General features: G+C 40.1%; 1 protein-coding gene across 2 annotated transcripts in view; it reads left to right on the forward strand.

Annotated features, from left to right (window-relative positions):
* The window catches only part of DENND5A (DENN domain containing 5A), a 98,023-nt gene that overhangs the window by 15,711 nt on the left and 55,707 nt on the right, over positions 1-26,605 (forward strand). For both annotated transcript variants that reach the window (XM_080816995.1, XM_080816996.1), the window contains exons 2-4: positions 20,691-20,762; positions 21,521-21,630; positions 22,895-23,549. In XM_080816995.1, the coding sequence (XP_080673121.1) occupies positions 20,691-20,762; positions 21,521-21,630; positions 22,895-23,549 (837 nt within the window). The remainder of the gene's footprint in view (positions 1-20,690; positions 20,763-21,520; positions 21,631-22,894; positions 23,550-26,605) is intronic.

Below are 26,605 nucleotides of genomic sequence, written 5' to 3' on the forward strand. Positions count from 1 at the left end.
AAGAGTGTAGATTGCTCCCTGTCCTCATCAGTACTTGACATTTTCCTTCCTTTTTATTTTAGCCATCCTGGTGTTTGTGTAGTGGTATTGCATTACCTAAATTTGCATTTTTCTGGATGACTAATGAAGTTGAGCACTTGCCAAAGGTTCATCAGACTTTTATATACTTTTTTTTTTTTTTTAAAGATTTTATTTATTTATTTGACACGGAGAGAGAGAGCACAAGCAGGGGGAGCAGCAGGCAGAGCACAGAGGGAGAAGCAGGCTCCCATGACCTGAGCTGAAGGCAGACGCTTAACTGACTGAGCCACCCAGGTGTCCCTATAACCCCCTTTTCAGAAGTAACCAAGTCTTTTGCCATTTTTTGTTCAGTTGGTCTTTTTTTTTTTTTCCTATTGATTTAATGGAATTCTTTATATGTTCTACATATGAATCTTTTGTCAGTTACATGTATTGAAAATATCTCCTAATTTGTTTCCTTTTCATTCTTGTAATGCTGACTTTTGAAGAACAGAAGTCTTTATAATATCCAATTTGTCACTTTTCTCTCTTTGTATTTAGTGCATTTGATATTCTGTTTAAGATATGTTTGCTGTTGCACAGTCACAAAGATGTTCTGTTTCCTACTAAAGGCTTTATTGTTCTATCTTTCACATTTAGATTTGCAATCTCAGAGCTAACCCTCTTAATCACTATACTGTGACATTACTCCATACTGCCTGAAAAAAGCCCTTCTACCGTGCACGTGGGCATGCGCATGGGTGCCACTTTTCAACATTCTACAGAGTGGAAGAGAAACATTTCCATTGCTGTCACAGCTGGGCCTGTAGTACAACAACGCTTTGATACAACCAAATACAGTCCTTTTGATAGACGTTTAGTAAAACAAATGCTTGTCTTTGTGCTTTGATTTAGTACCAGCTGGTAAAACTTTAGGAAACTGTAAAAAAAAAAAAAAGAATATTACTCTAAGATATCTTAAGGTAAAGAGAATTCACCTCTGTTACTGAGGGTAACCTGATAGGAGGCTCCCAAATTCTTTTTTTATTTTAAAGATTTGATTTATTTGTCAGAGAGAGAGAAAGAGCCAGCAAGCACAAGCAGGGGAAGAGGGAGAAGCAGGCTCTTCACTGAGCAGGGAGTCTGACATGGGTCTTGATCCCAGGACCCCAGGATCATGACTTGAGCCAAAGGCAGATGCTTAACCAGCTGAGCCACTGAGGCACCCCTTTAATGATAAATTTTTATGTCTCTAAAACACTTAGTACAGAGCTGTGTAAACAATAGGAACTCAGTCAAGACTGATAAATTGCTTGAGCATGGAATAATGTAGTAATGTAGTAGAGTGGCTGAGGGTGTGGTAGACAAGTATCCTATGGTGGCTGAGTGGAGAAAACATCACTGTACTTATATTTATAGCTTGGATTTGGTGGGAGGGTGTGAGTAAGATGTGAGGTTTTTGGGTGAATTGTTTTAAGTGTCTTGAACATTCAGTAAATATTTGTGGGTTGATATGTTGATGAATTATGGGGATATTTTCACCTCGAGGGAGAATTTAAATTTTTGGCTTGCACATTTCTTCTTTTTCTCTGTGGTCGCAGAGGTGTATTTATTTTTAGAATTCTTCTTTAGCCTTATTTTATAATAGATTGGCTAGTTCGGTTTTTGCTGCTATGGTAAAAAGAACTGTGTTATAATTAGCATCTCTGCTTCCTCTAACAGTTTTATGGATTTGTTTTGAAGAACCAAAAAAGAAACAAACTAAAAGAAATGTTCGTTGTGCTAAATATTTCTTCAAGAAGAGCATTTTATGCTAGATAGTATTCTAAATGTGAAATTCCAAATATCGTCGCTGGAAAAAAAATATCTCCCAAGACTGAAATGCCCCCAGAAACTCCTCCACACATTGTCATGGTAAATTATCTATAGATTGGAAAGGGTAGAACTAAATTAGTGAGAGGAGACCCAAACCTGAGACCATTAAGCATTTATATAGGAGCATTTAATTCCTCTGAATGAATTCAAGTCTCTCTCTCTTTTAAATTTAATTTATTTATTTGTCAGAGATGGAGGGGAGCACAGGAGTGGCAAGCAGAGGGAGAAGCAGGCTCCTTGCTGAGTAAGGAGCCTGATTCAGGACTCTTATCTCAGGGCCCTGGGATCATGACCTGAACAGGAGGCAGATGCATAACTGACTGAGCCACCCAGGTGCCCCTGAATTCAAGTCTCTTGACCCAAACAAGTTGTACCCTAGAGTTCAGTAAGAGTATTGGGATGAGATCATTTAGTTGCTGTCTGTCACGTCTAAGGATATGGAATTACCACAAAAAGACATATTTTCAAGACTGAGGAGGTAAGAGCTTGACATTTCTAGTCAAAATCTAGAATGGTTTATTAAGGATATGGTATGAGGATTTAGAAAAGGAAACTGATTATTAAGAGCTGACACAGGCCCACTAGGAACATGTTAGGTCAGACTAACTACATTTTCTTTATTAAGGGGAGTAGACTGGTAGAAGAGGTTAATAACTGTCACCACTGTTTTTGGATTCAGGAATGGTTTGATGGGAAGGATTAAGATATATATGGGGATAAGAAACAGATTTGAGCTGTATGATGAAGGCCGTGATTCGAAAGTAGAAGGGTAGAAAGATGTCCCCCCCCCCCCCCAAGAAAAGATGTTACTTAATAGCAACACTAAAATGTGAGGCTTTTAGTTGGCTGAAACTTTGATTTATGTCAAAAAGTTGTGATTTTTAGCTTGTATTAATAGGTATTGTCAGAGAAGTGGATAGTCCTATTTTAAATGTTGTTAGTTAGACCACACTTAAATAGAGTACCGATTCTAGTTCTAGGAGCTAGGGAGGTGAGGGAACTGAAAACCATATGGTAGGAATTAAATTCAAAGGAGCAGACTTGTTTTATGACCAGTAAATGGCTCTGACAGTAGGTCTCACAGAAGAGTTTCAGAACTTGGAGTTGCAGAACTGGCAACATTGTTGGAATACCATAGATTTTGATAGCACTCACTTGAATAAATGTAGATTGGCTAATCAGGCAAAGAAGCCAATGAAGGTCATTCTAAGCAGGGAATAGCATCTAGAAAAGAATGAAGGCATGATAAAGCATGCCATATTTTAGCAACTATAAGTGAGTTGGTATGGATAATGTCTAAAGAAGGAGAGGGGGGTTGGGTAGGAGGTAAGACTGGCAGGTGCTTTATTGAAGGTGGAGGAACTGGAGCCCAGGAAGATAAGAGTGATTTGCATGAGATTTGATTGTGTTAAATAAGGAGGAATTCAGGCTTTCTTACTTCCCTTCAAGAGCTCTTTCATTCTCTTCCTTTTGATATGTTGTTTTAGGTTTACCTTAACATGGTCAGGATAGGGGCGCCTGGGTGGCTCAGTGGGTTAAAGCCTCTGCCTTTGTTTCAGGTCATGATCTCAGGGTCCTGGGATCGAGCCCCACATTGGTTTCTCTGCTCAGCAGGGAGCCTGCTTCCCCTCTCTCTCTGCCTGCTTCTGCCTACTCTCTGTCAAATAAATAAATACAGTCTTTTTTTTTTTTTTTTTTTTTTTTTTTTATTTATTTGTCAGAGAGAGAGAGGAGCGAGAGTGAGCACAAGTAGACAGAGTGGCAGGCAGAGGCAGAGGGAGAAGCAGGCTCCCTGCCGAGCAAGGAGCCCGATGTGGGACTCGATCCCAGGACGCTGGGATCATGACCTGAGCCGAAGGCAGCTGCTTAACCAACTGAGCCACCCAGGCGTCCCAATAAATACAGTCTTTAAAAAAAAAAAAAAGGTCAGGATAGGGACAGCTTGGTGGCTCAGTTGGTTAAGTGTTTGCCTTCTGCTCAGGTCATGATCCCAGAGTCCTGGGATCGAGTCCCACATTGGGCTCCCTGCTAAGTGGGGAGCCTGCTTCTTCCTCTCCCTCAGCCCCTCTCCCTGCTCGTGTTCTCTCTCTCTCTGACAAATAAATAGAATCTTTAAAAAAATGGTCAGGATATGCCTGCCCTCTGTTTATAAAAGGATTCTAAAAAATCACACGGGACTATCTTTTACATTCTTTAGCAAGCTAAAGAAACTTATCTGAAAAACTATGACCTATAAGCAGTAGGTTGAAGGGTATAAACAATCCCAGTTATTATGGCTTTTTTTTTTTTTTTAAGATTTTATTTGTATATTTGAGAGAAAGAGAGACAGGCAGAGGGAGAAGCAGGCTCCCCGCTGAGCAGGGAGCCCACTGTGGGGCTCTATCCCAGGACCTTGGGATCATGACCTGAGCTGATGCTTAACCGACTGAGCCATCATCAGTTGTTATGGTTTTTTTTTTTTAAAGGTTTTATTTATTTGACAGAGAACACAAGCAGGCAGAGAGGCAGGCAGAGAGAGAGAGGAAGGGAAGCAGGCTCCCTGCTCAGCAGAGAGCCCAATGTGGGGCTTGATCCCAGGACCCTGGGATCATGACCTGAGCCGAAGGCAGAGGCTTTAACCCACTGAGCCACCCAGGCGCCCCAGTTGTTATGGTTTTGACTTTTATAGACAAGCAGGCTATAGTATAGGTTATGCTAACATCAAGAACTTTTCCCACTTTACCATGCTATTTGCTTAGAAGAGGATTTTTTTCTTTGCCTGGTTCAGATGATAGATGGTAGGATGAACAACTGCAGCTGTAGTGATCCAGCAGTTAACAGCTGTGGCAACATGTGTTTATCAAGACCTTGTGTTAATTTTGGTTGTGAATGATGTGGTTGTAGCTTATTGTTCCACTGTAAGCAGGGTTGAATTTCATGAGAAGCAGGTTCTTGAGGCCTCTCTGCTTGTTTCTTAGGGCTCTATCCAAGGTTGGTATCTAGCCTGTGTATCATATGTGTATGAGTAGTGTTTGGTCTCAGTGGTTGGTGTCCACACTGCACTGATAGTTAAATATTTTGGAAATCATGTTTACCTCTAACCATCCTTCTTCTCCTATCATAAGCCAGGTTGAAGTTTCTCTAATTTGTTTGTGAAATTGTCTTTTCTCCTCATGCTCTTAACTTTATAAAAAAAATTCCTAGAAGTAATTTTCCTTTACATCCACTTAGTGATTTAAAAGCTAGTTTCGGGACGCCTGGGTGGCTCAGTTGGTTAGGCGGCTGCCTTCGGCTCAGGTCATGGTCCCAGGGTCCTGGGATCGAGTCCTGCATTGGGCTCCTTGCTCAGCGGGGAGCCTGCTTCTCCCTCTGCCTCTGCCTGCCTCTCTGTCTGCCTGTGCTCACTCTCTCTGACAAATAAATAAATAAAATCTTAAAAAAAAAAAGAAAGCTAGTTTCAAGGGTGCCTGGCTGGCTCAAGTTGGTTAAGCGTCTCACTCTTGATCTCAGCTCAGGTCTTGATCTCAGGATTTTGAGTTTAAGCCCCATGTTGGGCTTCCTACACAGCATGGAGCCTACTTAAAAAACAAAAACAAAAATTGGTTTCAAACATTTATGAGTCAACAAGGAAATTTGAACAATGACCAGATATCTGTCATTAAGATTTTTTTGGTCAGAATTTTCTAGGTGAGGGGCGCCTGGGTGGCTCAGTTGGTTAAGCCTCTGACTCTTGATTTTGGCTCGGGTTGTGATCTCAGGGCTGTGAGGTCAAGCCCCCCACAGGGCTCCATGGTCAGCACGGAGTCTGCTGCTTAAGATTCTCTCCCTCGGGGGGCGCCTGGGTGGCTCAGTGGGTTAAAGCCTCTGCCTTTGGCTCAGGTCATGATCCCAGGGTCCTGGGATCGAGCCCCACATCAGGCTCTCTGCTCGGTGGGAGCCTGCTTCCCCCCCTTTTCTCTGCCTGCTTCTCTGCCTACTTGTGATCTCTGTCTGTCAAATAAATAATCTTTAAAAAAAAAAAAAAGATTCTCTCCCTCGGGGTACCTGGGTGGCTCAGTTTTTAAGCATCTGCCTTCGGCTCAGGTCGTGATCCCAGGGTCCTGGGGTTGAGCCTTGCACTGGGCTCCCTGCTCAGCAGAGAGCCTGCTTCTCCCTCTCCCACAACCCGATGCTTGTGTTCTCTCTCTTGCTGTGTCAGTCTCTTTCAAATAAAAAAAAAGATTCTCTCCCTCTGCACTCCCCTCACACACCTCTCTCTCTCTCTCTCTCTCTTTTTTTTTTTCAAGATTTTTTTGTTTATTTGTCAGAGAGATTACAAGCAAGGGGAGTGGCAAGCAGAGCAGGCAGAGCAGGTAGAGGGAGAAGCAGGCTCCCAGCCGAGCAGGGAGCTGGATGTGGGGCTGTATCCCAGGACCCTGGGCTCATGATATGAGCTGAAGGCAGTTGCTTAACCAGCTGAGCCACCCAGGCGTCCTGAGAGCCATTGTCTCTAAACAATTTTATTAACCTTATTTATATCTAGATTTCTTTTTTTTAGATTTTATTTATTTATTTGAGAGAGAGTGTGCCTGTGCATGCATGCACGAAAGAGGGGGAGGGGCAGAAGGAGAGAGAGAATCCTCAAGCCAGGCTCCCTGCTGAGTTGGGAGCCCAGCCTGCGGCTCCATCCCAGAACCCTAACATCATGATTCCAGCTGAATCAAGAGTCAGGTGCTCAGTTGACTGAGCCACACAGGTGCCTGGGTATCTAGATTTCTTAACTCAACTGTAATTAATAAATGTTCTTGATTTTCTTTTCCTGTGTGTATTGCTTTAATGGGTAGATTATATTCTGTTGTGTTGATGTACCAAACTATTATCCTGTTATGTGTTTGCTTTTCTTTTTCTTTTCTTTTTGTCCCCATTTTATTTCTTTCCAGTGTTCCAGAATTCATTGTTTATGCACCACACGCAGTGCTCCATGCAATACGTGCCCTCCATAATACCCACCACCAGGCTCACCTAACCCACCACCCTCCTCCCCTCCAAAACCCTCAGTTAGTTTCTCAGAGTCCACCGTCTCTCAAGGTTCGTCTCCCACTCTGATTTCCCCTAATTCACTTCTCCAGTCCTTCACCCAATGTCCTCTGTGTTATTCCTTATGCTCCACAAGTAAGTGAAACCTTATACTTGACTCTCTCTGCTTAACTTATTTCACTCAGCATATTTTCTTTTTCTTGTAGTTGTAAATAGCTCTACTATGAGAAAGTGCTTTATTTATTTATTTTAAAAGATTTTATTTATTTATTTTTTGGTCACAGGGGGAGCAGCAGGCAGAGGGAGAAAGAGGCTCCCTGCTGAGCCAGGAGCCTGTTGGGAGACAGACGCTTAACCAACTGAGCCAACCAGGCATTCTGAAATTGCTTTTTTTTTTTTTTTAATGCTATTGGGGTGCTATTTTAGTGGTTGCTGTTTTTTTTCTGGTGCCTTTTGGGTGGAATTTTAGTGGATTTAGCAGCAGATTAAAGGGTATGGATTTTTTAAAAATTTAAAAAAATTTTTTAGAGCTTCTATGATGTTATGCTAGTTTGGTTGAGCTTGTGTCAAAGGTGTCAATTTGTGGGTTGGAACCTTTTTAATGTTTAATTCTCTGACTCCCATATGAAGGTTTTAAGGCATATTAACAGTCTGGATAAAAAGAATAATTTTCGTTCTCCTCAAAAGAATTGGACTTTCATTGAAAACAGGTGGAAGGATGGAAATGAATTAACTGTAAATCTTGCCTTTAGTGAAGTCACAGTTTAGTACAGTACTGGCATTTAGTTCTGTCAGAGAGTACATGATACTGTATAGGGAGAACAGTCACATATGTTGGTAGTGACTAGAGAAAGCTGCTTAATAAAGGTGACATTTCAACAGTCTTAAAGGATAGGAAGGACTTAGATCTAGAGGATGTAAATGGGGATGGGTAAAGTGTGGATCAACAGGGAACTCTTGGGCATGTTTAGGGACTATTGAGTCATCCTGTTTGACTAGAAATATGCTCTTCAGAGAGGATAGTAATCAAGAGCTAGGGGAAACAAATTAAAAAAAAAACAAGGATGTGTCAGATAGATTGTATGACAAAAGAATAGTGGGGGAATGGAGAGATGATGGTATTTGACTATAATAGCTTGAAGACTGTTAGCTGCCTCTATTGCCTCATAAATGACTCATTTTCAGGAAGATTGCTACCCTGTTAGTCATTCTGCTAGGGTCCTCATTTTAGCATTTAGCAGACCTAATGATTTTCCAGGAAAAGGAGGATCAGTGTTTTTGTAGTGTTGTTGATCTTAATGGAACTGATTCATTTTCAGAGTGTGTCCAGACAAGAGAGCATTAGAGATACAGATGCTGGAGGAGAGCAAGAATTGAGGTGGAGAAAGGTAGAGAGAAAGAACTGACATAGCATTTGTTCCTCCAGCTCTTTCTAAGAAGCTGTGGGTTTTCACCTAAAGCTTTGGCAACAGTGGTGGCTTTAAGTCTTGGGTTTCTTCCAAGAACTGATAGAAGGCCTTAGCCTCCTGTCTGTTCTTACTAATAAGCTCACTTACTGGCAGGTTGTCTCCTCACCCCTTCTCCACCCTCTACCATTCACCATTTTAGCTTCATTTGTTACTTGTCCTGGATCTCTCTATTCCAGCTGCAAGAGGCTCTGAGGAACCATCTGTTAGAGGGTCCTAACTGCTAGAGGTTAGGGCAGCTTGGAGATTGATGTTGCTTGGTGCAGTGAAAGGATGCAGGAGATTTTGGGTTGCTTTTAGTTAGGGTGGAACCCTCTCATGAGCTGTAGATTGAGAATACTACTCTTTATTACAGTAGAGAATTTGTGGTTTTATGGCTTTTTAGACTTTTTGATGAAGATTACTTACCCATAGAATGTTCCTTTCTTTACCCCAAAGCTGTACTTTTTTTTTTTTTTTAAGATTTTATTTATTTATTTGACACACAGAAAGAGAGATCACAAGTAGGCAGAGAGGCAGGCAGAAAGAGAGGGGGAAACAGGCTCCCTGTTGAGCAGAGAGCCTGATGTGGGGCTCTATCCCAGGACCCTGAGATCATGACCTGAGCCGAAGGCAGAGGCTTAACCCTCTGAGCCATTCAGGTGCCCCAAAGCTGTACTTCTTGACTGCTCTAAATTCTAATGTTCTAAGAGACATCCACTCTAGTGTAGTAGGTTAAAAGAGTATTAGACAAGGGTGTCTGGAGGGATTTCTAATCCCATTTTGTGTCCTACTTTTTGAATGATTATCTTTGAGCCAGTTTCCTTATCTGTAAAATCTCTCTTACGGCTGTGATGAAGTTTAATGAAATACTATATGTGAAAGTGGTTCAATGGATTCCAAGTGGTACATATATACTTTTCTTTCTCTTTTGCATTAAAAGTTTCTCATTCCATATAATACAGAGAGGAGGAAATGTACAGAGTAGTTGCAGTACAGAAATTAGGAATTAGGTTAATATTCTAAATCTGAGTTAAAAAGTATCTTCTTCATCAGCTGGGAGAAATGCACTATTAAATTATTTATATTCTTTAGTGAAATCACTTTATCATAGAGATTATATATATGGTCATAGTAGGTAGGGAATTCAGAAAATACAGAAAAGTATAAAGAAAAAAGTAGCTATCACCCATACTTCCACCTTTCCAGAAGTCGTATAGCCATATCTAATATTTTGTGTATTCATTTTTATAACTTCTTCTGAGTTAAAGTGTTTAAAATATCATATATGTCAAGCAAGGTATCATTCTTTGTAATTTATAAGAAAGTTATATCCATAGGTGCATAAGAACATCTTTTCTTTCTTTTTTTTTTTTAAGATTTTATTTATTTATTTATTTGACAGAGATCACAAGTAGGCAGAGAGGCAGGCAGAGAGAGAGAGGAGGAAGCAGGCTCCCCGCTGAGCAGAGAGCCCGATGCGGGGCTTGATCCCAGGACCCTGGAATCATGACCTGAGCTGAAGGCAGAGGCTTTAATCCACTGAGCCGCCCAGGCGCCCCAGTAAATAAAATCTTAAAAAAAAAGAAAAATTCATCAAGAAGCTGATTGGAAATTTGATGTTCATGGGGGAGGGATTGATTTCTGAGAGTTTCACTGGCTGTATAGTTTCTTCCCTGTAGTATGAAGGTCTCTTGGTCTTTTTTCTTGGGCAGGTCAGAGTCATAGAAAACATTTCTCTAAATCTCTACCTCAAGGACATAATCCCAGCTGCCAACTTTGTGAGAGGCAGGTAGTAGAAGGGGAATCTCAAATTCAGTATGTAAAATTTTTGTTTTTCTGTTTTTAGAATGATACCATTGCTCTCAGCTATGCCTTTGGTTTCCCAGCTGTTGATGCCTGATACCTCAGCTGTAATTCCAAGTTATAGATGTGCCCACTCTTTAAAATTTTTTTTTAATTTTTCAATTGAGATAGAATTGACATATAATATGGTATTAGTTTTAGGAGTACAACATAATGATTTGATACATGTCTGTATATTGCAAATGATGATCACAGTAATTTTGGTTAACATTCATCACCACATAGTTACAATTTTTTTTTCTTGTAATGAGAACTTTTAAGATCTACTTTCTTAGCAACTTCTTCCCTTTATTTTTAATGAGCCTTTTCTTTCTTTCTTTCTTTCTTTTTTTTTTTTTAATATTTGTTTATTTGAGAGGGAATGAGAGAGAGCACGAGAGGGGAGGGTCAGAGGGAGAAGCAGGCTCCGTGTAGTACGGAGCCTGATGTGGGACTTGATCCTGGGACTCTGGGATCATGATCTGATCTGAAGGCAGTTGCTTAAACAACTGAGCCACCCAGGCATCCCAGCAACTTTAATATATACAATACACTATTGTTAACTGTAGTCACCATGTTGTACATGACATCCCCAGGTCTGACTTATTTTATAACTGGAAGTTTGTACCTTTTGACCACTGACATCTATTTCACCCAGCTCACTTTCTTTTATTTATCCCTTGTAAAGAATAAACTTCCGGTTTTCTTCTGGCATGTTGGAGGCGGCAGAGTGGGGAGAGTGTATGGTGGGGTCAGGCTGGTTCTTTTATTTAAAAAAATTGAGATACAATTCATGTAACATAAATTAACCATTTTAAAGTGTATACTTCAGTCATTTTTAGTTTATTCACTGTTGTGTAGCCATCACCATTACCTAGTTCTAGAACATTTCCGTCATCCCAAACAGAAACTGCATACCTGTTAGCAGTTAGTCCCCTAGCAACCACTTTCTGTTTCTATGAATATGCCTCTTCTAGATATTTCATATAATGGAGTAATATAATATGTAGTCTTTGTAGAAAGAAGCCTGTGGCTTCTTTCACTTAGCATAATGTTTTCAAGGTTCATTTGTGTTGCAGCATGTAACAGTACTCCATTCCTTTTTATGGCTGAATAATGTTCTATTGTATAGTTCTACAACAATTTATCTCTTCTTGAGCTGATGCCAGCTGGTTCTTCAATAGACTTTCAATCAATCCTTCTGTTTTTAGTCCCATCTTTAACCCCACTTCCAGAAGTGCCTGATGCTACAAGTTCCTGAGCTTTTTGGAGGTTATATTATATCCTAGCTTTCTTTTATCTGCTGTCAGGAACCACTCATCCATCTGCTTTCCAGCTTCTAAAATTCTGTTGCTATCACCTTCACTTTCATTCTGTGTCTATGCTCCCCTGACCCCCACCTCTCTTCTGTTGTTTTGTGGGGTTTTGGGAAGAGAGGCCCAGTGGGAGAACTAATGCATGCCTTCTGCTTACAATTTATTTTATTTTTTATTTTTTAAAAATATTTTATTTATTTATGAGAGAATGAAAGCGAGAGTATAAGCAGGGGGTGGACAGCAGAGGGAGAGTGGGAGGCAGGCTCCCTGCTGAACAGGGACCCTGACTTGGAGCTCCATCCCAGGATGCTGGGATCATGACCTGAGTCAAAGGCAGATACTTAACCGACTGAGCCACCCAGGCGCCCCTTCTGCTCACAATTTAAAAGGTACAGTTTCCATGCTGGGTCAGACTGGAGGCCCAACAGTTATTAAGTCATGAATTGATCAAGCTGGGAAAATCCTTTCTAGATTAGCAACTTGACATCTACTTCTTAATCTTTCATGTGAGGAAAGTGAGACCCACAAGACTCAAATTGTTTAGGTCACACAACTAGTTAGTAGCCAAGGTAAGACCTTAGCTCCATCTCCTACCTTCTAGGCTAGTTGCTTACTGTTAATTTATGCTAATTATTTTAAAATTTCGTATTGAGGAGAGGATGAAGATTGCTTACATTTGTCCTCTGCTGTTTCTTACTTAGAGATGCCAGTCCACTGGGTTTGCCTAAGTCCATTTTTCTGGAGGAGCTAGCTTTTAGACAAAAGTGCCTATGTACACATATAACTGCTGGGAGTCCTTTCTCTATCAGTAATTCAGTACAGTATGTACTGTATGTAATTCAGTACAGTATGTGTATATCCAACACACACGACAGTGTTCATTAGACTGATCTGAAAGTCCATTAATTTAATAACTTGTTGCTTCCCATACTAAACAGAACAAATTACGTAAGTTCAAGATGTTAGCTCAACAGATGTGTGTCCTGCCAAGGTTTTTGGTTGGGCTAAAAGGAAAGCAGTGTCTACACTTGATATCTTGCTACCAAAGTTTTGTCCTAGCTGTTGTTTGGAGCAGTTCTGTCTGGATAGGTTCTCAAATCCTAAACTCTTGTTAAAACTGGGTATATAAGTAGTTCAGTCATTTTAGAAATACTAGATGCAGGAGTTGGACTTGGTATGGCGCATCCTGGAAGATGTCAAGCAGGAGGCAAAACATCAATAAAAGTAATGGCTGTATCCCTAAATCTAAAGTTATCTAACCACGAAAATATGTTGAGAAAGAAAGTGAACAGATCTACCTCCAGGGGAAAACAAAGAGGTAACAGATGGTTTCTGTTGCTTTCATTGAAAAGCCTGAGGAGCAGCTTTTCTGGGTTAGTGACTTAGATAGGACAGGCATTGTGGTGCGTCCAAAGTGGGGGGCAGCTCATTCTCTGCATTCTGGGTATTTGTGAACGTCAGGCCCCTGAGCACACATCAGCTGATGATGTGGGCCAAGGTACAGCCTGTCTCTTCAAGGAGCAGGTACCCTCTCTGTGCCACAGGACCTGTAAATTTACCTCAATTTCATATGAAGAGGAGGTGAGGGAGAGTGATGAATGGAGTATAGTGTTTTTGTTTTTAAAGATTTATTCATTTATTTATTTATTTGACAGAGAGAGAGAGAGAGAGAGACAGCGAGAGAGGGAACACAAGCAGGGGAGTGGGAGAGGGAGAAGCAGGGTTCTGGCTGAGCAGGGAGCCTGATGCGGGGCTTGATTCCAGGACCCTAGGATCATGACCTAAGCTGAAGGCAGATGCTTAACAATTGAGCTACCCAGGGCCCCGAGGGGAGTATAGTGTTAGATGGTTTTGTGTAGCTACCAAAACTCAGCTAGTCTTACTGTGTTTTTTTAAGCTGTCCCCATTGAAAAACTGGTGATAGTAATGAAATGGTCACCTAAAAGGAGTAGCAAGGTTAATTCTTGTTTAGTTAGAAATTTGCATTCCCTTCTCTTATTACACTGTACCTTATTAGTCAAAGATGGCCAGAGATGATCTCTGATTTATTCAAGAATTCAGAAAATTATCTGAAAGACAAAGAGGAATGAAATACTGAGGCAGCAAGTGAATTGGCAAAACACAAGCTGATTTTTCAACATGGACCAGATATATGTATGAGTTGGTAGTAGTACTGTTTCGATGGGCAGTCTGTTTTAGGAATGTTTGTAACAGGAAAAATACAGTGACATCTTTTAGTGCAAGAAGTAAACTGATCATAGCATGAGTGGCCCTGAATTGGTCGCCAGTGTCACCAGCAGGATCAATTTTAGGACATCCTAGAATGCCAGTGTGCAAATGATGGCATAATAACCTGGTTGTATCCATTCCCAGAGGAAGAAAATTCTATCACTCTTGCTGTAGATAATGTGAATTAGACCCTATAGGATTGGTGTGGATATGGTGAGGTGGGGCAGTCCAAAAGCCTGTGTTGTGGCCCTGGAGTGAGGGATAGCTCAGCTGCCTTTGAAGAGTTTGGTCCAGGGTTTAACTTTGGATGTTTGAATTGTATTACCTGAAGTCTCCGCTTTAAAACCTTGACAGGTTTTTAAAAACATTAAACTTTTTATTTGAGGTAATTTCAGTTGCAGGAAATAGTTCAGAATTGACACTCTACCCTTTACCCAGTGGTGGTAACTTCTTGCAAAGCTATTGGATATTACAGCCAGGATATTAACATTAATACACTCAAGTAAAAGAATAATTCCATCACCACAGGGATTCTTGGGCATTGCCCCTTTATAGAACCCTCCTTCTCTCCATCTCTGACCTCTGGCAACCACCAATGTATTCTTCATTTCTAGAATTTAGTAATTTCAAGAATGGTGTATAAATGGGATCATATCGTGTATTATTGGGATAGACTTTTCTCACTTGTGTAGTACAGGTCTACAGGCAATGAATTATCTTAGTTTTGTTTTACTTGAAGATATTTTTATTTTGCCTTCATTTTTTTTTTAAAAAGGTTTTATTTATTTATTTGACAGAGAGAGATCACAAGTAGTCAGAGAGGCAGGCAGAGAGAGAGGAAGGGAAGCAGGCTCCCCGCCGAGCAGAGAGCCCGACTTGGGGCTGGATCCCAGGACCCTGGGATCATGCCCTGAGCTGAAGGTAGACACTTAACAACTGAGCCACCCAGGCGCCCCTAAAAAAGATTTTTTTTTAACTTGTTTGCTATCCTTTTCTTCCGGGGCTCCAGTTATATGTATATTAGACTTGTTACTCCACAGATCTCTGGGGTCCTCTCCTATACTCTCCTTTCTCTCCTTAATCTTTTTTTCTCTCTGTTCTTCAGATTGGATACTTTTTGTTGATCTCTCTCTTTTTTTTTTTTAATAATTTTTAAAAATTAGGCTCTATGCCCAGTGTGGGGCTTGGACTCACCACCCTGAGGTAAAGAGTCACATGCTCTACCAGCTAAGCCAGCCAGGCACCACTGTTGATATCATTTGAAGTTCACTAACTGTTCTGCATCTCCAGTCTGCTGTTAACCCCATCCTCTGAATTACCGTCTATTTTGCTGTTGAGATATATTTTTTTCATTCATTATGGTCATAGTTGATTTCTTCCTCCCTCCCTCCCTTCCTTTCCTCTTTCCTTCCTGAGTTTTATTTATTTAAGCAATCTCCACTCCCAGTGTGGGGCTCAAACTCACAGCCCCAAGATCAAGAGTTATATACTCTATTGACTGAGTCAACCAGGCGCCCCGATCATAGCTGTTTTAAAATCTGTCTGCTGACCATAATATTTGGATCAAGTCAGGGTCAGTTTCTGTTGATTGACTCTTCTCTGGAGAATAGATCATGTTTTCCTTTTTCTTTATATGCCAAACAATTCTGTTGAGTTGTGTCCTTGGTGCTGATCATGATATGTTGTAGACATTGGATTCTTCTTCTTCTTTTTTTTTTTTTTAAACCTTCCTCTAAAGAACATTGAATTTGTTTGTTTTGTTAAACTATGTTCCCTGCAGTGAATGGCAGTTTAAATCTCAGTTCAGTTCTTTTAGGAGAATTGATACACAGGGTTTGAGGCACCTCCTTTTGGTTCTCTTCAGAATTTCCCTTCCTCACTCCACTGTTGTGGTTGCCTTGAAGTCTGTCCACTGGTTTGTGAAGCTAGTAAGACTGTGGGTTTTGATCCGAATTTTAGCCATCTTTCAAGGCACAGACTGGGACCTGGCTGGCCAAAAGCCATTAACAGGAGACACTTGCTTGATGTCATTACCTTTTTTCAAGTTTTGACCCTCTCTATTCCATCATAATCTGCTTGCCTTTTTGTTCCCTAGTACCTTCAGGTATTGTTTTTTATATTCTGTGCATGTTCATAGTTATCTGCAAGAGAGTTGGTCTCATAGGAGCTACTCTTCCATGACTGGAAGCATGGAAGAGTATTTATATGCATCATGCTGGATAGAAACTATTCTTCCTCTCTCTCTCTCTCTCTTTTTTTTTTTTTTAATATTTTGTTTATTTATTTGACGGGGAGAGAGAGAGAGCACAAGCGAGGGGAGCAGCAGGCAGAGGGCAAGGGAGAAGCAGGCTCTCCACTGAGCAGAGAGCCTGATGCAGGGCCCCATCCCAGGACCCTGGGATCACGACCTAAGCCGAAAGCAGACACTTAACCAACTGAGCCACCCAGGTGCCCCATCTTCTTCTTCCTTTTTTTTTTTTGTCTTTAAAGATTTTATTTATTTATTTGAGAGAGAATGAGCTGGGATGGGGAGCTGGGATGGGGAGGGGCAGAGGGAGAGGACTCCCTGCTGAGCAGGGAACCCAACTCAGGGCTTGATCCTAGGACCCTGAGATCATGACCTTTGCTGAAGGCAAAGGCTTAACCAACTGAGCCACCCACATGCCCTAGATATAAATTATTCTGTTGACAATCATTTGTAGTTTCATAAATGTTTGTATTATCCTTCCCTTCTAAGAGACTGGATATAAAAATGCCCTTAGGGGCATCTGGCTGGCTCATTCGGTAGAGCATGGGACTCTTGATCTCGGGTTGTGAGTTCAAGCCCCATGTTTGGTGTAGAGATCACTTAAAAATAAAAAATCTTAAAAAAAAGTGCCCGTAGGGGCGCCTGGGTGGCTCAGTGGGTTGAGCCTCTCTCTGCCTTTCGGCTCAGGTCATGATCTCAGGGTCCTGGGCTCAAGCCCCGCATCAGGCTCTCTGCTCAGCAGGGAGCCTGCTTCCCCCTCTCTCTCTGCCTGCCTCTCTGCCTACTTGTGATCTCTCTCTCTGTGTCAAATAAATAAATAAAATCTTAAAAAAAAAAGTTTAAAAAAAAGTGCCCTTAGCTCTTGATCTTTTTTCTCTCTCTTTTTTTTTTTCAAACTTCAAATTTTGTGTAAAGCTTCTTGAGTATATGTCAACTCTAATTACTGATAGGTTTAGAAATTGAAATACTTTTATTCGGTATATCTAATCCAAGATGGAGGTATAACAGATGTGTCCCATAAACACTTTCTTAGGGAATGATGGTTACTTTTATTTTTCTTCAGTCTAAGCTAACACTATGTTCTGGAGAAGCTTTGTGTAATTTAATATAAACCAGGTGAGGATTTGACTATATTGGGTCTTTTTCACATAGCTGTTTGGAACATGCTTTTTCGTATCTGCACTACCATTTCAAAACCATCACTGTTAACCACAGATGTAATACATTTATTATAAATGTATGGCTTTGAGATTTTGGTGAACTTTTTTTTTTTTTTTAAGATTTTGTTTCTTTTGGAGAGAGAGAAAGAGCGAGCCTGATTGGATTGGGGAGGGCAAAGGGAGAGGAAAGAGAATCTCAAGCAGACTCCCCACTGAGTGCGGAACCCAGCATGGGACTTGATTTCACAACCCTGAGATCATGACCTGAACTGTAATGAAGAGCAGGATGCTTAACCAACTGAGCCACCCATGCTCCCCTTGGTGAACATTTTCTGATGACTTTTCAGATGACTTCAGTTACAAATCTTGAGGATAAGATTTTTTTTTCTTTTTTTAACTCATTCACATACGTGTGTATATTTAAAAAGAGAGAAGTTTGCATTTATAGACTTCTCATGATAAAAAAGGAGAAATAATGTTGTCATCATTAACCCAGAAAGCAGTTATTTAGTAGTGCATATGTTTTATTTTAGACTGTATGTAAGCCTACCAATTTAGGCTTATCTGTAAGTGGTCAAATGTTTCCTGCCCAAGTTGGAGAAACATTTGGAGCTGTGGCTTCTGACTTTTTTGGGTCATGGAACCCTTTGAGAATCTGGGGGGCGCCTGAGATGGTTAAGCATCTGCTTCCAGCTCAGATGTTAAGTATCTGAGAATCTGGAGGCGCCTCAGATGGTTAAGCATCTGCCTTCAGCTCAGGTCATGATCCCAGGGTACTCGGATCAAACCCCACATCTGTCTCCCTGCTCAGCGGGAAGCCTGCTTCTCCCTCTTCCACTCCCCCTGCTTATGTTTCCTCTCTGACTGTGTCTCTTTCTGTCAAATAATAAATAAAATCTTAAAAAAAAAAGAATGATGAAAATTGCGTTTTCTCTTTAGAAAAATGCACATATTTTCATACAAAATTTTCTAAAGTATTTCAGAGAGTTTAGGGGTTGCTTTGAAGCTTCTCAGTTGTAAGCATCCCTTATTTACAATTATTCAAATCAAGCTAGTTACCAACAGGGTAAATAGCAATACAAATGTCAGTTTGTTTCTTGCTTGGTCAAAGCAGAACAAGTAAACAAAGAACCTGTTAGAAGTCCTTGTAAGGCGTGCAGGCTTAAAAAAAATCTGTTATGGTTTATCTGAATAGTACTTCCCCAGGGACAGATTCACAAAGATAGACCGACACCTAGTTGTCTAATTTTTAAGTTGCTGTTAGAAATGGGCCTTAGTTCTGGCATCCAGACCTTATGACATTTGTGGACTCTATGTGTGTTAGGCAAATAAGTAAATACTGTTTCCAGGACAATAGGACAGTTGTGGTTGCATGTCTTATTCCTAGTATCATTTGAATTTCCAAAGGTCTAAATAATTAGGGATTTAAGCAATCTGTGACATATGTATGGGTTTCCTGAGGTGGGTCTCTGTAGATGTTCCTGAGGCATTAACTCTCTACTGCTTAGTCTGAAAACTTAGCCTTTAGCAAATGATGAAAGACTGAATTGTTTTAATAAAAATATCTTAGGTTTGTGAATCCCCTTCCTCTGTGACTTTTCTGACACTCTGTATAGGGTGCTGTAGTGAACATGGTTTGGTCTCAGGGCTCTCATACCTCTTTATACACCCCCTTTCTCCTTGCAATGAAAATACTATATTCCTGATACTGGTCCAGTCCAATACACAGAAGGACTCATGTCTAAGATTGGCAGTCTCAGTGGTGCCTTTACTGACTCTTTAACAAGAGATCTTTACTTAGCTTGTTTGAAGAAGGGGCAGGAGGTGAAGAGGTGGTGCGAAGGATGGAGGATCTAAAGACCACTTCTTTTTGTGATTCATAACCTCCCCCTCCTCTTTGTCTATACTCCGTTTCAGTTATTTTCACCTCTGGCCTTTTCTCACTGATTGTTTGAAATGGTCTATTCTATCCTTTGAATGCTCATTATGTCTTGGGGTCACCTCATAACCATCTTTAAAAAAAATATGCTTCTCTAAAGACTTTCATTAAGGACAGTGGAAACTGCCCTGATTCCTGTTTCTGTTGAAATATTTTGTGGTTTGTAGTGAGGGGATTTTCTAGCTTAGTAAGGAAGAAATGAACAAACTGACAACTACAAGTGAGGAAGCTTAGGAGGAAGACATAGTTATCTTCTCAGAACTGAATGCAGTTTAAATACATATTCTGAGAATTTCAGAGTGTAGACAAGATCATTATGTCAGCTGCTCGCTGTTTAATTTTTCTGTACAGTGAGTGCAGCCTTGCCATGGGTGTGTTCACAGGTGTTACTGAAAGCTTGAGACTAGCTGTACATAGCTGTAGGGGCTGTATTGCTACCACTGTTACCAGCTGCCTGTTGATTTTGCCAGTCTTCTTTAGTGGAGATTACAAAATATATTTTGAGAGATGAAATTTGCTGGAAAAGAGTTTCGGAAAACTCAGTTTGGAAGAAGGCAGGAAATGAGAGGAATTGAAATTGTGTTACTAGCTTTAGTTGTCAGAAGTTGAAAGTTATGAATAAGTGTGCCTCTTAAGATGTTGATGACAAAACCTGAGAGAAAGTGGAAATGAGTGTTTTTAGTTATAAATGATAACTTACTGACTGGAATCCTTATTAATTTCTGGACCAAGTACCTTAGAGTTACTATAAACTCTTTAGAAAGCTAAGATGCCTCTGGGATGATTTAGAGTGAAGAACAATGCGACTTTAGGTTTATCCCAGTCCTGTTTCGAAAGAGTGCAGCTTCCTTAATCACTAGCTCCTTTGGGTTCCAAACCAACTCGGAACGACTATAGAACAGAGTTTGTAGTATCAGCTAGAACATGTGAGCAGGATCTTGTGCAAGTGTGCTCTCAGTGGTTGGACCACATAGAGTAAAGATCTGGAGCCTCCTAGATAATAACCTCCCTGTGAAATGGTTATTTGTGTATGTTCTTTTTTCCTGTACATTTGAGAGGACAGGTGCTTCATTTTGTTCATTTCTGTCCCTTCAGTACCCAAGGCCCTTGTATGACATGATTATTCAATAAATAGGTATCAAATTCATTCTAATTGTTTTTGATCATGTTTTCCACATATTTTTCCATGACTCCTGCTAAATTTATTTGTTTGAAATATTTGGGTACATTTAATTTGTCCCCTGTTCCCTAACTCCTTAGGAAAAGCAGTATTTGGGGCAGGATACTTTTGGATAAAGTAGCAGTGACTTTATAGTAATTTGACACCTGTTGAGCTCTTCATCTCATTATGCTGCATTGTAATGTTTTGTTTTGTTTTTTTTTTTTTTCAAAGAATTGTGTTAGTAGTTTTAGTTAAGTTTGGTTTTAATGATGTAGAGTAGAAATTATGAAAGGGCATCACACAGAGTAAGGGTAAGTATTATTTTGTGGAATTGTTTTAGGCAAATTTATATGTACACATCATGTATGTGTATATTGCTTCATGATGTAACATTTGTTTCATACTGGAGTCATGGTCAAAAAAGTTTGAATAATATTGCTTTATTGTAATACTCTGTTATTTCATTTATCATATAGCATTATGCCAGTACATACAGGCTTCTAAAGCCAGGGATGGTGCCAGCCCTTTCATTTCCAGTACGACTGAAGGTAAAAACAAAACAAAATTGAGAACACCCAAGCTTTCTGGTGGCTTTTACATGTCTCTACAGTGGTATTTTGTACCTTTGACCTTCTAACTTTCTTGCACCTTTTTTTGACCAGTAGGTTTTTCATATTTGAGTCCATCTAGGTGGTGGGTTCTTTGGTTCTTCCTCTTTTCACTTTAATGTTCTTTATTTCAGTATATTCTAATGTTTTTAAGGGGGAAGGGGAAACAAGGTAGAATTTTAGAAATTTCAAATTTTTCTGAATTGAGTAAATACCTCATTAGATTTACCCTGAAATTTGCTTTTTTAAATGTTCTTGAATCTTTTAGTCCCTTCGTGTTTTTTCAGAGATCATAGAAATGCATACTTTATTCTGAATTTAAAATCATTTATGCTTCTATGATATCAGTTGACTTTAAGCAAACTAAATGTGGTTTACAGGGAAAAAAAGGTGGATATAATACTTTGTCATTCCTTGTGCTATTTCCACTCCCAAGAAGATTAACCAGTGGATTTTAGTAATAATTCACTTTCAAGAAAAGGAAAGATAGCTAGTGGTGTCCACTCTTAACCACGCTAAACCTTTTCAGCTTCTTTACTCCTAATAACTTTAATACTTTTCCTGTTCTTAGATGGTTGGCATACTAACTCCTTTGCCTTTACTTCTGTACCTTGCTGGACTACCAAGATCAGACAGTCATAACTCCATGATTTTGAGGGACTCTGTAGAGATGATTTGCTTCATTCTTTTTCTTGCAGGAGAAAATTTTGAGCAGACACCCCTGAGACGAACATTCAAGTCTAAGGTCCTTGCCCGATACCCTGACAACGTAGAATGGAATCCCTTTGACCAAGATGCAGTGGGAATGGTTAGTATTTGTTAGCTACAGGTATGAAATAATTTACAAATGAATTTACAGTAGAACTGTGAGTCCAGACTATGATAGGAGCGGTTTCACTAACTACCAGTAACTTTTGAAGAAGGGGCTGTGTGCATATTATTCATGATTCTGCATTTTGATCAACATATCAAATACACTGAAAATCACATTGTTTCTGTTTTGTCAGACAAATGCATAGTAATGGTTCAGTGAACTTCGAGGTACTGAGCTATTTGGTTGCTTATAATACTGAGATTACATGGTGAGTCTGATTTAAAACAGTTTTCTCTCATTCTCAGTTATGTTTATCTGGGTGATATGGCAGAAATGGGTATTTTGTTTCATCTTAATTTTGGACAGACAGCATTTTTTTTTTTTTTTTTTTTTTAATTTGAGAGAGAGAGCATGGGCACAGGCTGTGGGGAGGGGCTGAGGGAGAGAGAAGCAGACTCCCTGCTGAGCGCAGAGCCCAACTTGGGGCTCAACCCAGGACCCTGAGATCATGACCTGAGCCAAAAGTCAGATACTTCATTGACTTTTATTTGTTCACTCCAGGCTGCTAGGGGATCATATGGGGATTGATTGATTTAGGTCAGTTTGATTAGCTATCCAAGTTTATTTATATAACCCATCTGAGTTAAAGTGAAAAAAGTACATCTTTATCCTGATTATGTCATCCCCTTGCTTTATGTGAAATGCTCCCTTTTTTCATATGAAAAGAGAAGGTTCTCTTCATGACAGGTTTTTGTGAGCTGATAGAGTCTAAAACTTTATGTTTATTTTTAGGTGCAAAGTTGAATTTGTCTAGTATATAGGTATATTTCTAGCATCATTTTCCAGTAAATGCTGTCATGCTTAACCACCTACCTAAATTCTCCGAGCTTTCTCTTACCTCCTTATCTTTGTGGATTTTCTTCCTGTCTTTGAAATACCTTCTTTCCCTTGTCTGACTGATGAATTCTAATATCACCTCATCTGTGAAACCTTTTCTGATGTTCCTGGGCTGGGTTGTCTATTCTGTGTTGCCCTAACACTTTGTTTTTGGGTAGTCCTGGTAACTGCATTATAATTTTATTTACTCATATGTCTTAGAAAGGGAGGTTCTTAGGACAGATATTTTGCTGCGTTGATCTTGACATCCCAAACACCTAGCATAGTAGGTACTCTGTGAGTAAATGAATAGTGGTGGTATTCTGAAAAGAGGACCAGCAGTGAGTGTTCTCACCACTTATTTCCTTGTTGTCTTTTGCAGCTATGCATGCCCAAAGGGCTAGCATTCAAGACCCAGGCTGATCCCAGGGAGCCCCAGTTCCATGCCTTTATTATCACAAGGGAGGATGGCTCTCGGACATTTGGGTTTGCCCTCACATTTTATGAGGAGGTGACCAGCAAGCAGATCTGCAGTGCAATGCAGACCCTCTACCACATGCATAATGCTGAGTATGATGTCCTACATTCTCCCTCTGTTGATGGTCGAGACCATGGCATGGAGGATGGTGAAGGCACTCCTGGGACCAAGCTTCAGCGCTTCAACTCCTATGACATTAGCCGGGACACGCTCTACGTCTCTAAGTGCATCTGCCTCATCACACCGATGTCCTTCATGAAAGCATGTCGGAGTGTGCTGGAACAACTTCACCAGGCAGTCACTTCACCTCAGCCCCCTCCACTGCCCCTTGAGAGCTACATATACAATGTACTCTATGAGGTGCCACTCCCACCTCCTGGCCGGTCCTTGAAGTTTTCCGGGGTCTATGGGCCAATAATCTGCCAGAGACCAAGTACCAATGAGCTTCCCTTATTTGACTTCCCTGTCAAAGAGGTCTTTGAACTGCTTGGGGTGGAAAATGTGTTTCAGCTTTTTACTTGTGCCCTTCTGGAGTTTCAAATCCTGCTCTACTCACAGCGTAAGTCAGTGCTTACTAGAGCTTTCTCCCTGTATAGGGCTTCCCTTCTTTCCATATTGAATACAGTGGAACTGACTGTAAAGGTCACGGGCCATTACAGTTTGAGCAAAACTCAGATCTTTTGCAGGTAGGTGGTAGATGGCAAACTGATGGAGTACAAGAGGGCCACAGTTTCTAATTGGCTGTCATCCTGGCCTTTTGCTGGGCACTTAAGCCTGGGAGGAGTTCCTTCCTGGCATCCCTTCTAATTGATGCTGAAAAGAGTGGTAGGAAATGATGGTTCTGGAAAGCTGACTTTTCATCATTCTGCAGTTACTTTTGCCCCTTCTGCAACCTGACAGTAAAACTGAGGATTCCCAAATAATGATCCTTCGAGAAAATGAGGATGTAGTACTTCTTCCTGTTGTTTGTTATAACTGAATTGTTTTTTATAAATTAGAGGTGAACTGAATGTGAGGGGCAGGTTTGGACAAAATAGTAAAGTAGATCAGAAGGAAACAGATGTTTATTAAATGAATCAGAAAAATAACATAAAACTTATTCATTCAGTACCTATTTATTTAGACCCTACCATGTGCCAAGCATTGTTTCAGGGAATAGAGATACAGTGGTCGACAAAACAGGTAAAAATCCTTCCTGTAATGGAACTGATCTTATAGTGGAGAGCCAGGGGGTGACTAAATAAAGTTTATAGTGTGGAAGGTGGTATAAGGTCTATGGAGAAAAATAGAACAGGGAAGAGGATGGTATTTGGGGAAGGGAAGTTGCAGTTTTTTAAAAAAAGATTTTTAAAAATTTATTCGAGAGAGAGAGTGAGAGTGAGAGAGGGCATGGGCAGGGAGGGAGGGAGGGGAGTAGAGGAAGAAGGAGAAGCAGACTCCCCACTGAGTGGGGAGCCGGATGTGGGCCTCAATCCCAGGATCCTGGGATCATGCCTTGAGCCAAATGCAGATGCCTAACTAACTGAGCCACCCAGGCGCCGCTCCACTTTTTAACAGAGTGATTAGTTTAAGCCCTCTCTGAGCGACCCTTGTTAATATCTGTGGGAAAAGTATTCTAGGCAAAGGGCATAGCACATATAAGGGTTCTGAGAAAAGAATGTGCTTGTTATGTTGGAAAACAGTTGAGAAAACTGGGTGGATGGTGCAGAGTGAGAAAGCAGGAATATAGAAGCAGATGTTGTTAACAGGAGCTTAGGTTTTACAATTATAGTCCACTGTAAGGACTTTGTTACTCTGAGATGCATAATCATTGTAGGTTTTAAGTTTTTTGACTCTTTAATTTGAAGTAGTTTCCAGCTTATGGAAGAGTTGCAAGAAATGTTCAAGGAACTTTTTGTGTGCTCTCCCACAATTCCCCAATTATTAACATTTGGCCACATTTGTCTTATTCTCTTTCTCTATGTGTGTGTGTGAACATAAAACTGAACCATTGAGAATCGTCGTAGATCCCATGTCCCTTGACTCCTAAATGTGTTAGCTTTTATTTCATAAGAGCAAAGACATTTTCTTATACAACCATAGCATGATTATCAAGTTTAGAAAATGTAACATTGTTATAATATTGTATTCAGGTTTCACCATTGTCCCAAAAATATTTGCTTTGCTAATTTTTTTTTTTTTTTTAATTCCTGATTCAGGGTCTTGTCTAGTAACATGCTTTGCTTTTACTTTTTACTTCTTCATGTCTTTCATGACATGGATATTTTTGAAGAGTGCAGGCAAGACATTTTGTAGAATGTCCTCCAATCTGGGTTTGTCTGATGTTTCTTCATGATTAGATTCAGGTGTTAAACATTTTTGGTTATAATACACAGGTGAGGTTGTGATTCTCTCAGTGCATTGTATTAGGAGGCACATAACGTATGTTTTTATCATGACAGGAGGTGCTTGTGTGTCAGTTTGCCCATCTTTGGTAATGTTAATTTGATCACTTGGTTAAGATTATGTTTGCCAGGTTTCTTAAATGGAAAGTTGTCCTTCTTCCCTTTGTAATTAGTAAGTTGTGGGAAGTTATTTTGAAACTGTAAATATATTGTTCCTCTTTGAAGTTTTGCCCAATAGATTTAACATCCATTGATGATTCTAGTCTGAATTAGTTAATACCATCATGGTCACAAAATGGTGATTTTCTAGCTCCACTTATATGTATTTATTTATTTATACTTTATTTATTTTTTTAAAGATTCATTTAGTTATTTGAGAGAGAGAGCTCACAAGCAGGAGGGGCAGAGGGAGAGAGAATCTCAAGCAGACTCCATGCCAAGTGTTCAGCCTGTCAGGGGGTTTGATCTAACAACCCAAGATCACGAACTGAGCTGAAACAAGAGTCAGATGCTTAACCAACTGTTTGACCCAGGTGCCCCTCCATCTATATATATTAATTATCATTGTACTATAAGGAATAGCATTTATTTTTCCTCGTTTGTTTAGTATTATATGGACTCATAGATTTTTATTTTGTTCAGTAAGTTGGGTACCTGTAATGCAGGGGGGATGTTGTAGACATGGGAGAAGGAGGATTGAAACAGAAATATGACAGGTGACTTTTTTCCATCAGAATTTGGGTTAAATTTCCCAGAATATGGGTTATTTTATCAATAATAGAGCAATAATGCAATCAGTAGTATAAATTTTAAGAGATTTGAAGGCGATTAAGAAGATTTGTGTATAGACTCAAATGGAACTCAGGGCCTAAAGCCATGTTTATAGCATGGTCAGGAAAAAGATTTTTCCAAAAAAATTCCTGGATATTGTTGAGCAGGGCTGATGGTAAAATGCTGTTGCCTTTTATTGCATGTAGGTTATGCTCTCTATTAATAGGTAAACAGTTGAGGTTGGTTTTCTTGAAATAGTTTTTATTTATGATTCAAAGGCCTCAGGTGGATGAAAATCTTTTCTGGCCTTCCAGAAACACGTCATCACCACTCACAGTGTTGCCCACTGCATGTCTCGCCTACTGAATAGAAAAGAAGTGTGACTTAGGGAAAAAATGCAGGTGAAGTGGTACAACTTACAAAGTGTAACCCATTGGATGAACTGACAGTTATAAAAATT

The sequence above is a fragment of the Martes martes genome (assembly GCF_963455335.1).
Source record: "Martes martes genome assembly, chromosome: 10".
In the NCBI taxonomy this organism is placed as follows: domain Eukaryota; kingdom Metazoa; phylum Chordata; class Mammalia; order Carnivora; family Mustelidae; genus Martes; species Martes martes.